General features: G+C 39.0%; 1 protein-coding gene across 4 annotated transcripts in view; it reads left to right on the forward strand.

The window, feature by feature from the left end:
* Positions 1–13,247, forward strand: part of LOC129770453 (DDB1- and CUL4-associated factor 8) — a 39,823-nt gene extending 26,576 nt beyond the window's left edge. For 3 of the 4 annotated variants that reach the window (XM_055773295.1, XM_055773293.1, XM_055773294.1), the window contains 3 exons: positions 12,184–12,329; positions 12,393–12,636; positions 12,701–13,247. In XM_055773295.1, coding sequence (XP_055629270.1) covers positions 12,184–12,329; positions 12,393–12,636; positions 12,701–12,940 — 630 coding nt within the window. In that variant the 3' untranslated portion in view covers positions 12,941–13,247. The remainder of the gene's footprint in view (positions 1–12,183; positions 12,330–12,392; positions 12,637–12,700) is intronic. The other variant, XR_008742119.1, reaches the window with a different exon arrangement.
* The last annotated feature ends 4,447 nt before the right edge of the window (positions 13,248–17,694 follow it).

The following is a 17,694-nucleotide window of genomic DNA, read 5'->3' on the forward strand; positions in this document are numbered from 1 at the left end:
CGTGCTTCATAACCCATAAGTAGAAATAGTGACTCTTCGCTACGCTGAAACAGAGATTACTGAGTGTTGAGATTAACAGAAAGAGTTTATGTCGTTTATTCAGTCACCAAGAAAGTAAACGTCGTTCTGGAGTTTCATATATGATTTGGTTTTGCTTGCCAGAAGCAAACCATTTACTACTAAGGATAACAGTTGCGCTTATCTCGAGAATGAGAAAGTAATTCAACTTTTTTCGAGGCCAGTAATATTAACAGAAGCGTTTTTTTTTTGAGAATAGCGCAAAATGATAGGAAGTGTTTATATTTCTGGTAAATTCAAGACATCAATGTATGGCTCTGTATGCATGCTATGGCGAACGCTTGCTTTACCTTGTACGAACGTTCCTAATAGTGCGATTCCTCTGAGGCAATACTAAATAAAATGTAACATGGTATTTGATACTTGCAAGTATTGTCGTTGTTGTTGTTTCCATGTGATGTCAAAGATATATTGATGTGGTTATGAGATGTGGAATAATTGTGCTGGTGCAACAAGTATATAATCGCTTGTAGCCGAGCGTATATCAATAGCGAAAAAAGCCACCGGAATAGCGTTCGAGGTAAATTTTCAATGCATTGACATGAAACAAATTGCGACATACGATCAGTTAGTGAATTGTTCTGCGAGGGTAAGAATCAATCATCAATCAGGGCGATCAAACCATTCTACTAAACAGTTATTTCTAAAATTTCACAGCATAATATCCGAAGTTATAAACAAGCGACTTATATAAAATAACAGCGTAGTTCTACGTCAACAATGCGGTTGTATCTTGGACACAACCTCCTATAATTTTTTATTAGGGTGCCCATTTTCATTTGAGGGTGGTTCGAAAAATATTTTTTTCCCTTTATTTCCAAAAAATGTCTTTTTTCAAAAATTCATAACTTTGGAACTCCTTAACCAATTCAGATGCCGGAAGATATAGGGGGTGAAATGGAAATCTAGGCACTGAACAAGTAGGAAAAAATGCAAGATTTGGAACGCTTATAACTCGAGCATTTCTCAATAGATCGCGAAGGTTTTTGCATCAATCGATAGGAAATATATCTACGCATCTATCATAACGAATAACATTTCATTTTTCTTGAGATAAATAATTGAATAATTGTTAAATATCAAGCATTGTCCAAATGCCCTATGTGCCCATTTTTGATTCGTCCATTTTGTGCTCCTCAAATCGTACCGACCAAAACGGGCAACCAGAGCAGCAGCGAAATAGAATTAAGCACGATTGGAAAGAAAAAAGAAAAAACAGGAAGTGGGTTATATCTATGGTATAACCGCAAAGGTGACGTAGGACTATCGTTGATTTAGAGATCATTTGTGTGAAGTTGAATCTGAATTCATTCTGAATGAATGAATATTTGGAGAACTTCGAAAACGAGAGCGTTACGTTGGAGGCACAAGGTTTTATGCATCCAATATTGGATACGGAAATATCCTACTGATGGGGAAGAATAATCTTCAGAAGCTATCCTGTTGATTGCGATTGATTGAAAAATCACAAAACCTAATGTATTTGGTCACAGTGTTACATGGATAGAAAACATTAAAATAAACTCTTTCATATGAATGTAATTTTAAATTCCCAGAGGAACTGGCAGATTATTTTCAGTAACGATTAGATATTTCCACATTTTCCTCGATACTGGAAGCCCACCAGTGGTTAATGCTAACTCGATAACCATCTGTTAATAGCACTTGATTGAAACATATTTGGTCACAGTGTTACATGGATAGAAAACATTCAAATAAACTCTTTCACATGAATGTATTTTTAAATTCCCAGAGGAACTGGCAGATTATTTTCCGGATCTTTCTCGATCCAAACGGAAAGAATTCCGTGCGTGTATGTGTGTGTGTAGCGGCTGCTTCGAGATCTTCCCGGGGAACCGTTTGTAGCATCACTCTCCTCCTGATGGATTCCCTTCTGGCCTAAGGTGCACAAACAGGCTCTTGGTGACACCGTTCATCCGCGCTTTCATGATAAATGAAGAGCTTCACCACAACAGCGACAACATGCTCCAATCGCTGTTCAATTAGAACTGAGTGGATTTCCGAGCGGCGCTCGCTTATATACCGATTGGTGATTTCAATAGCCTATTTTGAAAGCAAATTTAAGACTATTGAAACAAGTTTTTGGATCAGAAAGTAACAAGTATAGAACGCGTAGACATTTTATCTTTCGAATGAAGTGTTTATCATACCATTTCGTTCAGTTGTTTAGGAGCTATTAACACTCAAAATCTCGGTCTCCGGCGTAACGCTTTCGTTTTCGAAACTTTGATTTTACACCCCGGTATAGAAATGAAAGACGTAGTCCTACGTCAAAAAAATTAACGAAACATTAGTCGCAGTCTCACACATGCGTAAATCTCGAGCCAGCCAGTCAGCTTAAAAATCCCCGCTCCGCTGCAGTAACGATCATTCTTTGTGTGGACACCGACTGGACAACATCGTTGCTGGACGAGCTGGACGGCGAGGGATCGAGTGCCTTTCTCAAGGCAAGAGAGTAGAGGTGGTAGCGCTGGAGTAGAGTAGAGTAGAGTTTTCAAAGGGCCTTTCTCAAGGCTAGAGACGAATGAACTGCAAAAGTTTAAAGTCTCTATAATACAATACCTTCCTTCGTTCCTTCCGTAACGATCATTCTCATCCAAACCGTACACCACACCGTTTCGCATCACATCACATCAACAAACCAACACAAGCAGCCATGGTTGGATATGGCAAAAGAGGAAAAGTGAAGGGAAAGGCAAAATCCCACTCGAACCGTGTTGGTCTGGAGTTCCCCGCAAGGGTAGCTAGGCCGAGCACCTTAGTACCAGTGCACCAGTCCACCTAGCCGGCGTTATATAGTTTCGGCCGCCGAAGTGATCGAGTTAGCTGGCAATGCTGCTCGTGACGATAAGAAAACCCGCATTCAGAACAGAACACATTCGGTTCGGTGGACATCGAGACAACAGGCAGTTGCAGCGAGTGGCGAGTGGCAAACGCAATCGCAAAACGGCAGCAGGTAGCAGGAGAAAAAAGTTTCGTTCTTTATACAAACTGCTTTGGTGGCAAATCCAGAACAAGGCGGCATCGAGGGCGTTCGAAATGGTTTTTTTCAAAATCACGAGTACTAAGTTCTCTAAATTGGAACCATTCCATAAAACAAGGCGCTTTTCAGGGCCATTAACCCTTCCAAAAAAGAGTTTAGGAAATACAGTTCAATGCTTTCTATAACAATATTCCAAATAATAATAAAACACAAATTGATTTTTTCATAATTTGTTTGCCAGGATATGATGGGTATGTGAATTTGGCAGTTGTTCTGAGCTTATTGATGGTTGGGGACTTTCCTGATAATTAAATTTTCACCAATTCTTAAATTGCTTCTAGATTGAAAGTACAGTAATTTACATTTAGCTCGACATTTAGCTAATTTGACGGACTAGTAATGCGACATATTTAGTTGGACATTTTTGTAAACATATAGTTCGGGGTGCAAATTATGACCCCACATTGAAAGTCGACACTGTCGACACACTCGACACTGACTGTCATCGCAAATGTTCAATTACAGGTTAAAATTGCCTCCAATGCGACACTGAGTGGTGCTTCGGCATGTCGCATTAAATGTAATTTACTGTACAACATGTCACAAGCTGGATGGGAAGAAATTTTCAAACTGTGAATGCTGTGGCGAGTGGCAAACGCAATCGCTAAACAGGAAGGTTTAGCCGAACAAGATTCCCATCATCTCGAGTAATAACAAAACAATAAACTCTTTGGTTAAAGATAATTTTGTGATCCTGAAAAGGACCCTTTTTAGCCTGCATGTGAATCCAACGAGCGAACAAATCGTAATGAATTTTTTTCATTCAGTGTGGTTGTATGGCATCGTTTCACATCACATCGCATCAACGGATTGGTGCCGGAGCACCAGTATATCTAATAACGGTTATAGAATTTCGGCCGCCGGAGTGCTCCAGTTGGCTTGCAAAGCTGCTCACGACAATAAGAAAACTCGCCTACAGAACAGAGCACATTCGGTTCGCTGGCAACAACTAGTTTCAGCGAGTGGCAAACGCAATCGCAAAACGGCAGCAGGTTGAAGATGGAAAAAGTTTGTTTATACAGACTGCTTTGGTGGCAAAACCAGCCACCGTAAAACACGGCGCTTTTCAGGGCCATTAAACCTTTTAAAGAGGAGTTATCAAAAGTTATTCACAATACCAATGCATTCTAAAGTGACATAATATGATAATATGAACTGATTTATTTTTTTATGCTTGTTTTTGAACTTATTGGTGGTTGAGGTCTTTTAAATTGATCATTCAGTTTTCACAAACCCATGCATGGTTCCCGAATTAAAAGTGGCTTCAAATTACAACACATTGTATGCATGATGGCATTCAAGAATTTTCGTGGTAGCAAGAACTGCTTTCTTTGGTTGATAACTGATGTTGAAAATTGACTGAGGGTACATCTGCATTGTATAGAAACATAACTAAGGAGCAACATGATGAGCTATGTATTTCCTGCTGCTCTGTTCTTATTTTAAAGGACTTTAATCCGAAGGTCATCTGTCCCTGTATTCACTGTTGGTTTTTCAGAACGCTTATAGCTCGTCTATTTCTCGACAGATCGTAGAGTTCGTCTCCAAAACCTCAGTTCTTTTTCATTTTTATTTATTTTGTTTGCGGAGACTACAAATCTTACAATTCATTCGTCTCCGAAGCCACAGTTTAAGGTACGGTAATGTGCTCAATAGTGAAATATATGATAGTGAATGAGCTGAGGACCACTATGCATTCCCTATCATAGCCATCATTTTGATTGTATGATATGTGCATACGCCAAAAGATGACCGGCGTTGAAAATTTAATAAGTACAAAGCCTTCAGAAAAATATCAAGAAGCAACTATAAGACAGTGAGAAAAAATTGAGAAAGTTTGTAAAAAAAAACGCAAAAACACAACATCAAAAGTTCTTTTCAGAACCTTCAACATGTTCATAAAGAACAGTAAACTAATCCATTTTTCAGTTATATAGGTAGGTATTCACGTAGGAGAAGAAAATAAAGCAGTATATTTAAAATATATATTTAGCAAAAGCTGTCCCCTTTGTATAGTCCTACGTCACTCCGGTTATGTCCCCGACATTACCCACTCGTCTTTTTTTTTTCTAGTTTATCGGCAAATCTATTTGAATGCAAGAGATAGGGACAAAAAAATCGTGGGGTTGTATGTAATATGTTGGTTTATCATTCCAGATATTATTTACGAATACGTCGAAATTTCACAAATAACTCTTTAGTAAAAAGTTCCGGGACCCTGAAAAGGTTTAATGGCTTGCGTGGTTTTGTAGAATCATTTCGAGAAGCAACGTTTCTTTCTTGCTTTTGCGAGAACAATATAGTAATTGGTCATATGTCGCAACTTGTTTCTTTATATCAATGTACGCATTACACTGAGTATTCAACGAGGAGTATCTTCCATGCATCGCCATTCAACAAGCATCAAACACGCGTCGAACAGATGCATCTGCTTTGCCATGGTGGAGTTTACTTTGTTTTTCTTTTCGCTTTCCCCCTTCGTTGTTTCTATTCTAGCGGCTGCATACGTTGCCCGTTATTGACAGTTTGTGGAAGCACACAAATGAACAGAACAAATGTATGGGGAAATGGGAATGCTTTCAATTTTCATCAATTTAAATCATATACAGACTATGGGATTGTAATGTATAGCATATCAAACGAATCTTAGAAAATTTCCGATCCGATTGGTATGCAAATAGTTAAAATCCGATCGCAGAAAAAACAGCTATTAACATTCACTTTATTTCATAAAAACGTTACCTGTTTTCTGATTTGGCACCTTTAATGTAAGAAGTAGTCGCACGTCAGATAATGCGCAGAAAATTGTACAAAACTTCACCAATAACTTTAGAAAAGAATGTTCACAACAAATAGAAAAACGAGAATCGATCGTATCGTTAAAATGTCCAATTTCTAACGCATATTGCTCCGTCATTTTATGATGGATTGATGAGACTATTGCGTCAATCGATTTTGGCACTCCAGAACATTTTTTAAACCGCAAACATCTCGTTCAGATTGGTTGAAATCGAAGATACAAGCTTTCAAGCTTGTACTCACAATTATTGCTCAGTCATTTCCTGATAGATTTACGAGAGTTTTGCATTGAACGATTTGGGCACTTCATAACAATTCATTGCAGTGAAAATGAATAAATGCAAATATTAGGCTGTCAAAAAAGTCCTGCGGTATTTTTTTTGAATTTTCATTTGTTCATAAAATTAGTTACAATCATCTGCTTTAAGTCAAGTCAATGCGCCGTTTTGTTCGATGGCTTGTTCCCAACGAGATGCTCGCTTCCTTATTGGCAAAAAACTCGGATAGCCAATTTTCACAGGCCTCTTTTGTGGCTAACTTCATGGACAAAAACAGGTGGTAGTCACTTGGTGCAAGGTCCGGACTATACGGCGGATGCAAAAGAACCTCCTATCCGAGCTCCCGGAGCTTCTGGCGCGTCACCAAAGAAGCGTGTGGCCTGACGTTGTCCTGATGGAAGACAATGCGGCCTCTGTTTATCAAAGATGGCCTCTTCTTCATGAGTGCTACCTTCAAGCGGTCCAGTTGTTGGCAGTACAGGTCCGAATTGAGCGTTTGGCCATAGGGAAGCAGCTCATAATAGATTATTCCTTGACAATCCCACCAAACACACAGCAGAACCTTCCTGGCCGTTAATGAGGGCTTGGCCACCGTCTGAGCCGCTTCAGCGGGCTTCGACCACGACCGTTTGCGCTTCACGTTGTCGTAAGTGACCCACTTTTCATCACCAGTCACCATCCGCTTCAGAAACGGGTCGATTTTGTTGCGATTCAGCAGCGATTCACATGCGTCGATACGGTCAAAGATGTTTTTTTGCGTCAACGTGTGTGGCACCCATACATCGAGCTTCTTTGTGAATTCTTCTTGAAAGCTTCTTCAAATGGTTAATAACGGTCTGATGACTTATCCCCAGCTCTTGGCCGATGCTACGGCTGCTACTATGCTACTATGTCTTTCTCGGCTAATTCAGCGATTTTGTCGCAATTTTCGACGACAGGCCTTCCGGAGCGTGGCGAATCTTCGACGACCTCTACATCAGAACGAAAACGTTGAAACCATCGTTGTGCGGTGGAAATGGAAACTGTATCGGGTCCATAAACTGCACAAATTTTATTGGCAGCTTGAGATGCATTTTTGCCTTTGTCATAGTAGTACTGTAAAATATGTCGGATTTTCTCTTTATTTTGCTCCATATTTGCGACACTATAACTCACGAACGACTTAACCAAACAAAACACTGTCAAGGACTATATTATAGCGCGCAAAAATACCTTTCCAACAATGACTCGATACAATGAATACAACTAGAACTACGCGCTTACAACGACACCTCGCGGAAATACCGCAGGACTTTCTTGACAGCCTAATATACACAAGTCGGGGGCATTTGTGGAAACACTTCGTGAAATTTCATATCAATGATCAATCATGCATTGTAAAACTTTTAGTACAAGTGTATGTATAAAATTGTATATGGTAGCGGTTCTGTTAAAATGACTTCAAATATGAAACGATTTATTTAAGTTTTCATACATAAAAACTAATGTGGGATCCCACTGGAGAACGGGTCGTCTGATTTAAGCTGTTTATTTTGTTGTGTTTATCTTCACCCAAAAAGTGATTTCTCATATTTTTTCCCCTTGTTGGGTGTGAACCACTGCGTCCATTATTTTGAACTATTGTGGTATGCCCCATTTTTTCTACTATGCTCCAAGCTTATATACTGCTTGTTGATGAAGAAGTAGACTGAAAGCTATATTGAGATAGGTGCCAATCAGGAATAATCTGTTTGATGAAATTTATAGTCCTGATCGGCGACACAGACCAAACTTCCTTGGGCTGCAGAATAACCTTACCAAAGTATTGAAGTCTGCTTCTTGTTAGAGCTCCGCAATTGCATTAAAAAAGCGACAAATATCATCTTGCACTAAACCTATGTTTTTGAGATGGTATTTACTCGGACAGTGTCCTGTTATAAGACCAGTGAATGTGCTGAAGTCTTTCTCATTAAGACTCAGCAATTGTTGAGTAATTTTAATACTCGGCGTGATAATTTTTGTTGACTGGTTAAGTTGTACAGCCATCCAGTTGGCCGTCACTTCTCGGTCTTCCCATTTCTTCAGCTCACTCTTCAACACACATTCAGAAATTCAACAGAATGGTTCTGGACCAGTGAAGGATGAGGTTGAGCTACGACTTGCGAGTTCATCTGCTTGTTCATTTCCCTCTATACCGCAATGACCAGAAATCCAGTACAGTTGTACCGAACTTATCTGACATAGTTGCCGTAAAAGGCAAATGCATTCCTAGACAATTTTTAAATAGCACTTGAAAGCATTGAGGGCTTTAAGTGCCGCTTGACTGTCTGAGAAGATGCAAATGTTAGCATGTCTAAAATTTCTTTTAAGGCAGACATTTATACATTCTATTATTGCAGCTGCTTCTGCCTGGAAAACTGTTGGCCAGTTCTCCGTAGCTACAGAAATTTTTATTCTGAGACCATACACTCCAACACCTGTTCTGTTACCCATTTTCGACAAATCGAAATGAACATAGAACAGGATTGAACCATTACGAACATTGGGATCATCTTCATCTCATACTGAACGAGAAAGTTCGGTCACTCTGCATGGAATGTCATAATTAGTCCTAGATTTCATCCATAGAAATGAAACAAAAAATTCTGCATTCCTCGAGATTTAATCAAGTGAAAGATACCAAATTAGGTATATGGAGGTTTATGGTGCAATAAATGTTTCTATGGTGGTTAGACACTCCACCCTTTTCTGTAAGGGGGGGCTGCCATACAAATGAAACACAAATTTCTGCATTACTCGAGAATTAATCAAGCAAATGAAAGCAAATTTGGCATGTGGAGGTTTTAGGATGCAATAAAAGGTTTTATGGTGGTTAGACACTTCGCCCCCTCTCTAAGGTAGCCACATTTGGCATGCGAAAGTTTCAGGGGACACGAAACGTTTCTATGGTGAATGGACACTCCTCTCCTCTCTGAGAAGAGGTTCAATTCACTGCTAGACAAATGAAGCATACATTTCTGCATAATTCAAGAACTAATCAAGCAAACGGAACAAAATTTGGCATGTGGAGGTTTTTTGGGAGCACTAAATTTTTCAATGGTGGTTTGACACTCCTTTCCCATCTTTAAAGAGGGGAAAGCTGAAAAACTCGAGAACTAATTAAACAAATAGAATCAAATATAGCATATAGTGTTTTTAGGGATTGATAAACGTTTCTACGGTAGTTCAACACACCTCCCACCTTTCTAAGGGGGGGCTGCCATAGAAATGAAACAAAAATTTCTGCATGACTCGAGAACTAATCAAGCAAATGGAACCAAATTTGGCATATAGGGTTTTAAGGGATCGATAAACATTTCTATGACAGTCCGACACTTCTCCCCCTCTCTAAAGGGGGGTTCCCATACAAACGAAACACAAATTTCCACATAACTCGAGAACTAATCAAGAAAATGGAGCCATATTTGGGATGTATGGGTTTTTGGGTACGAGAAATGTTTCTATGATGGTATGACCCCCCTTTCTCCTCTGGAAAGGAGAGGGGGTCCCATAAAAATAATGGACATATTTCAACCGAACATGATAATTGCAAATTTTCGGAAAACTCTGAATGGGTAAATTCGAAAAATTCAATTCGCATGTGTTCTACAATTACATATTGACAAGCGTTGTTAGTCCATTAGATGTTTGCGAAGTTGATCTTCGTTCGAAAGTGGATATGGATGATAAAACGCACTCCTATATCGTCTTCTATCTGTACAAATAAAAATGGTTCGTCAAATGTGTTGATAAGAGCAAAACTCGAGAAAGGAATTGTCCGATCTAGGGCTGTCTTCATTCTATCATATTTTCTGTATCAAACATTTATTCCATGTAACGGAGAAACATGTTATTTGCAAGTGGATGAAAAATCTTGCACGAGAATTGTGTCTGAAAATAATCTGATATTATAATGTCGAGTTTTAGTAGAAGTACTGAAATTTTAAAATAAAACAAAATTTAAAAGGGTAGATTAGAAGAATCAATGATTAGACCCATGAACGTGCGCTTAGTAAAAAAAACGTGGATGTGATAACGAAAAATAAATTTAGGACGGGACGAAGTTTCCCGGGTCAGCTTGTTGTCTTATAAAAGTTTGAATCTAATGAAAATGAATATCAATATGGAGGTTCTTATAGTAAGGGAAAGATGTATTACCTAAATTCAATCCATACTCAACAAAACATTCAAGGAACAGTGCGAAGTCGAAAATTTTGAGTGATTTTTGACATGCTGTAACTACGTGAAAAATTAACGCATACAGATAGGATCATTTCATTTTAAAGCTACAACTTTCAGGTATCAGAATGTTTCCCGTACATATTTTTATCATGATGTATGTAGGTGTAGTTGGCAACAATAAAGGGAAGAAATAAAAAATCGATTTTTTCTGTTTTTTCGAAGATTCTGTGGCCTTTTTTGCTAACCAACTAATAGCAAATCCAATTAACCTTATCAACCGTTTGATTCCTTGAACGGTCCTGTAGGACATTTCCGTACAAAGATGTTTCTGTATGGATGGAAAATTACCCCTTCGTCTTCGATGATGAATAATTCAATGAGTAATGATCGCATCGTAAATCGAAAGGCAGTTTTGGTAACTCCAATAAATTCTGTACAAAATTAAAGTATTGCTTTGAAGGAAAAAAAATATTAAAAATTTTCCGCATCGATTTCAAAAAATTGCCAAAAACAGGTGTTTTGTAGTATTATAGAAAATCATATATGTAATTTTGCAAGTATTGTAGTAGGTTCAACTGTTTGCCGAAAAATTTCTTGCCTAGTGTATCTCAAAACACCTGAGAACGTTTCATATTAATACGATCAGCCGTTTTCTTTAGCCTAATTTTCAAGGTTTGGAGTAAATTTGAGGAACACTTCATCGCAAAAATAAGTACAAAATGTTACGCGACTCTTAGAAAAACGATTCGTAACTTCCACAAACATTTTTTTTTAGATAACTGTAAATCTCGATGTGTCATGTGTCAATTTTAAGACATTTGGCATCAATTTTTTTTTGAAAACCCTGATTTCCGGTGATTTTTTGGTTTTCAAAATATGCTAACCTTGACCGCTTTTCGCCACTCTTCCTGAAGTCCGATTGAACTGAAATTTTGCATAGGATGTTTTTTCGATGTGGTGAACATTTTGTCTGGGTAACTTTTCGAAATTTTAGGGTCGATTTTTTCCCATACATTCATTGGCACCCTAACCTATACACACCAAGATAAAAAAATATACACATAAAATGTTCTTATACCTGAAAGTTGTAGCTTTAGAATGATGTATATCCTATCTGTATGCGTTGAATTTTCACGGAGTAAAACAAAGTTGAAAATCATTGAAAATTTTTGACTTCGCACTGTGTTTCTTCAATTTTTTTGTCGATTCATTTACAAAACCAATCTTCTAAATTAATTTAAGTCTCTACGTATGACATGGTAGTCTAGGATTAGGAATTATAATGAGTATTGATAATGTAACCATGTTACAGTCACTATAAATCAATTTAGGTACATGATAGTCTGGTCACATAGGAATATTGAATGAAGACTATGAAAATTTTAACTTTCAAAGATTATAACTCGAAAAAAAAAAACGCCTATTTGTTTGGATATGTAAGTAAAAATACCTCAGCTCACAAAATTTTTTAAAGAAAATAAAGCGCCCTCTAATCCAAAGCCATGTAAACAATCATCTGAATCGGTCCAGTATTCCAAAAGCAAGCAATTTTAGAAAATGGTCATTTTTGAAACACCAGACCACCCTAAAATGGAAATGGGCACCCTAATGAAAAAAATAAAAAATAGGGGTCTGATATTTGCAATAAGGAACAAAACTACAAATTTTGATGAAAATCTGAGAATCACAATATCGGTTTGGCATAGAATGCTGTATTGTACCCCATTTGGAATTTTTCTAGTGAATCCCATTTGTTGTTTACAGAGATCCAACAATTTCGCTGTAACATGTGCTGTGTACAACCATAACGGGAACGAAGTTTTAGCCAGCTATAGTGATGGTGATGTTTTCCTGTTCAATAACGTGTCATGTCAGCCAGGCTCGTTTCTGCACAGATATACCGGTCACATGTGAGTATAAGGAATACTGTCTCGACAAACGATGACGATTGACTAAAACCCTCATACTTTCAGGAACCTGAAAACCATCAAAGGCGTCAACTTTTTCGGTCTTCAATCAGAGTATGTGGTTAGCGGCAGTGATTGTGGAAATATTTTCTTCTGGGACAAGAACAGCGAAGTTATTGTGAACTGGATAAAAGGTGACCGGGCAGGGGTGGTAAACTGCCTAGAGCCTCATCCGGAATACCCGATACTGGCTACTTCTGGGCTAGATCATGACATTAAGATTTGGGTGCCCAATGGTGTGGATGATGAAGTGAGAGTTGCACACAAGTGTGTTAATCGATATACGAATTAAACAACTTATCATCTTATTGCAGCACGAGATGCCAAACTATTCTCAGGAATCACTCGAAACGTGTGTGAGGGCTAACCTACATTTTCGTAGCATCAATGAGTATTTGCCGTCTAACTCAGAGCGCTTACTAGAGATTCTAAGATTTAGCCCTAGAGTCGATTATAGATATTCTGACGCGGGTGGTCCCGACAGTGACAGTGACAGTCGGTCCGGAGAGGACAACAACTTCGACCAAATGGTTCTACCGTGCAATCCATCGTAAGTTTTCCTGCCGGAAAATTTGAATAATGTCATCGTTCCGAAAGCAGAATGGTGGTCATTGGTGAATGTGATTTTTAAATGTTATTTTGTTTACAAAGCAAACGAAAACTGTATTTTCAGGAATGTGAAGAGAGTACTTTCCCGCTATTTCCACATTATCGTAACTTCAGTGATTATTACATATATGTTGTGTTGCATCCACCTGAAGAGATACACGTTAAATTCATTTTTTGCGGTTTTTTTTCGCTGAGGAACTTCGAGAAATGATCGAATTTAATTTGTTGTAGAAATATATGGATTAACACATGCTTTGGAGTTCTGTGATTCAGAGAAAATCTTTATATGCTAATAACATTTTGCTTGCGCTTCATATTACCATTTTGTTCAACATTCGAAAACATATATCCACTATGTTCTAGAAGATCGATTCGACTACCAATACAAAAACGTCACCATATGAGGAAGTCCCCTATTATCGGACGGCTCAGTGTCCGAACAATAGTGATTTTTCGAGAAAAAAGAGATAATTGAATCTCTTTCGTCGTCTATTACCAATAGTAAGTAGATTTGCGGGAAGTTTTCAGGCCGGATTCATGCCCGGTTGCTCGACGACGAACCAGATTTTTACACCGCTGCAGATCCTCCAAAAGTGCCGCGAGTATGAGGTTCCTACGCACCACTTATTCGTCGATTTCAAGGCCGCATATGATATAATCGACCGACGACAGCTATGGAAAATCATGGACGAACACGGCTTTCTCCGAAAGCTGACAAGACTGATTCAGGCAACGATGAACGGTTTGCGAATCTCAGGCGATCTGTCGGAATCAACTCCACCTGCGAATGACGGATTTCTATAGTAGCATGTCCGAAAAAGAACCTGAAACTATTGAGAACCAGAGCAGAGGGTCCAAAGCCCATAAGGAGGATGGTTGTACTACCTGTTATCCATGGTTATTATGAAAGAAATGGATAAACTTCTAATCACATCACTCACCACAGCGAATTCTTATTCTTACCTACCCCACTAACAACTATCCTTTCCTTGATAAACGCTAGGGAACCACGCTATAGAGGCGGCCCTTTTGGCCTTCGGGTGGCGAATATCATACTAACATTCCTTCCCTTCCCCTGGTGATTGCAAGGTGTTATGCGGAGAGTGGGCTTCAACATGCGGGGAACGCTTTTCAACATGTCCAGTTAGTTTATCTGTTTCACCGACGACGGGGAATGAAAATTTTTGACAGTAAGAGAACAGATTTGATTTTTTATATCCACATTAAAAACTCGGCGTGGTCAGGTACTAAAATCGCGAAATCGCTGAATGGTTAAATCGACCTGTATGATGTGTTGAAACGTTTCCGGATAGATTAGATGATGCGTCATAATGGAACTCACGATCGAAAGCATAAGTTAGATTCATGGAGGACAATTAAGGCAAACCCGGGTCTCTCGGACTACGACATCGCCAAAAAACACAACCCTAACTAAAGTATCTCTCGGAGAATCCGTAATTTCTTTGCCTTTGCCTTTGCCAAGCAACCAAACAGAACGCTGAAGAAAAATCTGGTGGCATAAAGACGCGTTAGAAAGTTTTATAACAAAGTTTTGACGACGTATTAAGGATGCATATGCATATTACGAAACGTACGTGAAGATGGGTTTTGTACAGCTCCCAGGTTTGAAATTCTATGAGAAATTCTATATAAATTATGTCAGAGGGGATGACCCCAGCAAATTTAATTCGTTTTCGCTGATAAGATTGCCAGGAAACTTTTGATTTGGCAAGAGATTTGCAGATGTGGTTCTCGTCACAAACAATCGACTCGAAAATGAATAAGGAAGAGTGCCTGCAGAAACGTCAGTGGTACCGTGACAATGGGGTTGATTCAATTGGAAAGGACTTCAATCTTCCCAATTGCCCCCAATTTCGCCCAATCGAAAAATATTGAGTAATTGTCAAGCGGACATTGAAAAAGGGTGCCAAAGTGATTGCATTTCTCCGAAACCTATGTTGTAAATGATCAACATAGTATTGTTTTTTCATTTAGAACAATAACAAAATCTCAAAATCTGAATATCTTATGAGAAATAATCGAAGTTTGAATTTTAGTGAGAATTATTCGCGTACGGTGTAAAGAGTGAAGGGAAATATATCTTCCATCAAACTTTTTTCTAATGAATCAAGGTCCTAACATGACGTATTTACAAGCAACGGGAGAACGATTGATTATTTGAACGTGTTAGAGAAAGTAAAGCGAGGAATATTACGCAGCTATTATTTTTCGTACTTTAAGGGGGGACCCCTGTCTGTCTCCGTTCAGAGGTAGCACTCCGAAGGAGCACACTGAAAAGGTTAATTATTTGATTGATTGTGGTTGATAAAACGGTGACCGGAATAAATCGCCACAGTAAACAACTGCAACAGAAACAACCGCTTAGAAAAAGTGTAGTAGGCTAGAAATATTTGGCGCGGGAAAAACATCATGTGCCTCACATTTCTATTATAAATTTATTCTCTTGTTCTCGTTTTTCGAAATTTATTCTGAGGACAATGTAATGGGGACGAAGTCCCCATTTGGCGAGGATAAGGAATCGAGGCGGCCCATGCCGCCAAGATGACGCAATCCGAGTCCACCGCCGACCCGCCGTCGGAAGCGGCGGTGTCTCGCACGCAAACCTGGGATCCACTGATTGCCCGGTTAGTTTGAAACATAGGATACGATCCTTTAGCAATGTCCGACCGAGCTCTAGCGAGCGTCGGACGGTATACGTCTGCCCGGGGCGTTACGTTTGCCTGGGGCGATACGTTTGCCCGGTTAATTCTTGTTTTGAAATACAATACCGCGCCACAATATTTATAGCCTACTACACATTTTATAAGCGGTGGTTTCTGTTGCAGTCGTTTTCTGTGGCGATTTATTCCGGGAACCGATAAAACATGGTGCCAAGACTTGAATAGCCAAAAAAAAAAATCCACAATAATGCATCTTTAAAAGTTCAGTGTTACTGAATTTAGAATGATTGTCGATGAAGTATTTTTTCCGCTTGATTAGTTTTATACTTCCAATTATTCCCTAGTTCATTGGTTAAGCTGCTTTCGGAATTTGTAGAAAAAGCTCATTTTAATCAGGGTGTCCTTGAAAATCAGGGAATTCAAACAATGGGCCTGATCACGAACGTCACTTCACGGTGAAAACGAAGTGATTTGTATGCAAGGATATATGATTTAAGATTAGAATTAGAAAGTTAATGATACCAACATTAATTAGAAAGTTTATGATACCATAAAAGTTGTATTTGACCAGTTTGACCACGTGGGTAACGTCCAAATTGAACCCCTATTGAACTGACAGAAGCCAACATATCGAGTTCCCCACTGACATTTTCCCTTTGTTTTCGTCTGAATTGGGTATCCCACTGATAGTTCTGCTTGAGATTTAGCTAACGATCCTAGCATCAATCATAGCACTCGGCTGCGCAAAAGTAGACGACTTTTACGTTCGCGCTGTTTGACTGGCATTTGGCGTCAGTATCTGCAGTTCAGCTTCAACCAATCCTCTTCCTTTTCTTCTCCGAAAACTATTGATAAATTCATGCTTGAAAATCATACTATCAAAGCTGAGATGATGTGGTGCCTGGAAATAGTGATGTGTCACAAATCATTCCGCACTGCCTAAAAAGACATGGTTTGAGATGAATGTTTCATGAAAGCCATAACGCTAAGAAGGTCTAACTAGGGTGTAATAAAATGAACTTTATGATGCAGTTTGGCTTGGTTAAACTTTGTAAGCTATACATAGTCGTTGGTTTCGACGAGTCTATGAACAAGACTACAAAGAAACTACAGATTGATCTGAATGTCAGATTTTGGAATGAAGAAGAGAAGGATTTTTAACGAAGGACTGAGAATTATATATTTGAACAAACTCCTTCTTGTGTCGATGGGCGGCAGTCTTCAGAAAACAAACGCAGCGCTGCGCTTGAGTTTAATCTTCATCAGCGCACGTTCAAATCAAACCCGTATTCTCTCTTGGTGCGAAATGCACAAAATTCATAAACACGACAGCGCAAAATGTACCCGGCGCAGAATTCAGATGCTAAACATCTCTTATCACTTGTGTGATGCGCGCCTCATTCTATTCGGTGCGTGCTCATTCGTCAGAGCGCTTGTGTACACAAGGAGTGGAAGCTCAACTGGGTACAAAAATCTTGTTACACATCAGCACCGGGTTGCATTCTGAAGCCTGATGGGCGGTATAAACGTGAATTGGTCATATTACGCAAGCTGCAACTGGTCTTTCAGAATTTAGAAAAAAAAAACTCTGGAATATGGGTAGATTCGGAATGCTTATCAATGGATTCAAATCAAAGGATTGTGAACTCAAAAAACTCGCCAATTTTGTACGACAGACAAATCTTGAAATTTCGTCTGATATGCGAAGCACTGGTTTTAAAGCTTATGAAGCGTCGATGCATCCTTGATCATTCCATCATTGATTCCGATAAAAATTGGAGGGAAAACGATTCGAGAAGCATTTGATTATTGACTATTTTGATATTTGACGGATTTTGGACGTATCAGTGGAGCTTCAGCAGACTTATCACTGAAACAATATTGCTAACAACACAGACAAGTTTGCTCACCATGATCCGAAGAATGAAGGACTGGAGCATCTTTGGAAAGGACAGGTTTGCGGAACTTTTTACCAACAATGGTCTTCTGTCTCTCGTGTGGAAACTCCAACGTTGAGA

The sequence above is a fragment of the Toxorhynchites rutilus genome, chromosome 2, assembly GCF_029784135.1.
Source record: "Toxorhynchites rutilus septentrionalis strain SRP chromosome 2, ASM2978413v1, whole genome shotgun sequence".
Taxonomy (NCBI): domain Eukaryota; kingdom Metazoa; phylum Arthropoda; class Insecta; order Diptera; family Culicidae; genus Toxorhynchites; species Toxorhynchites rutilus.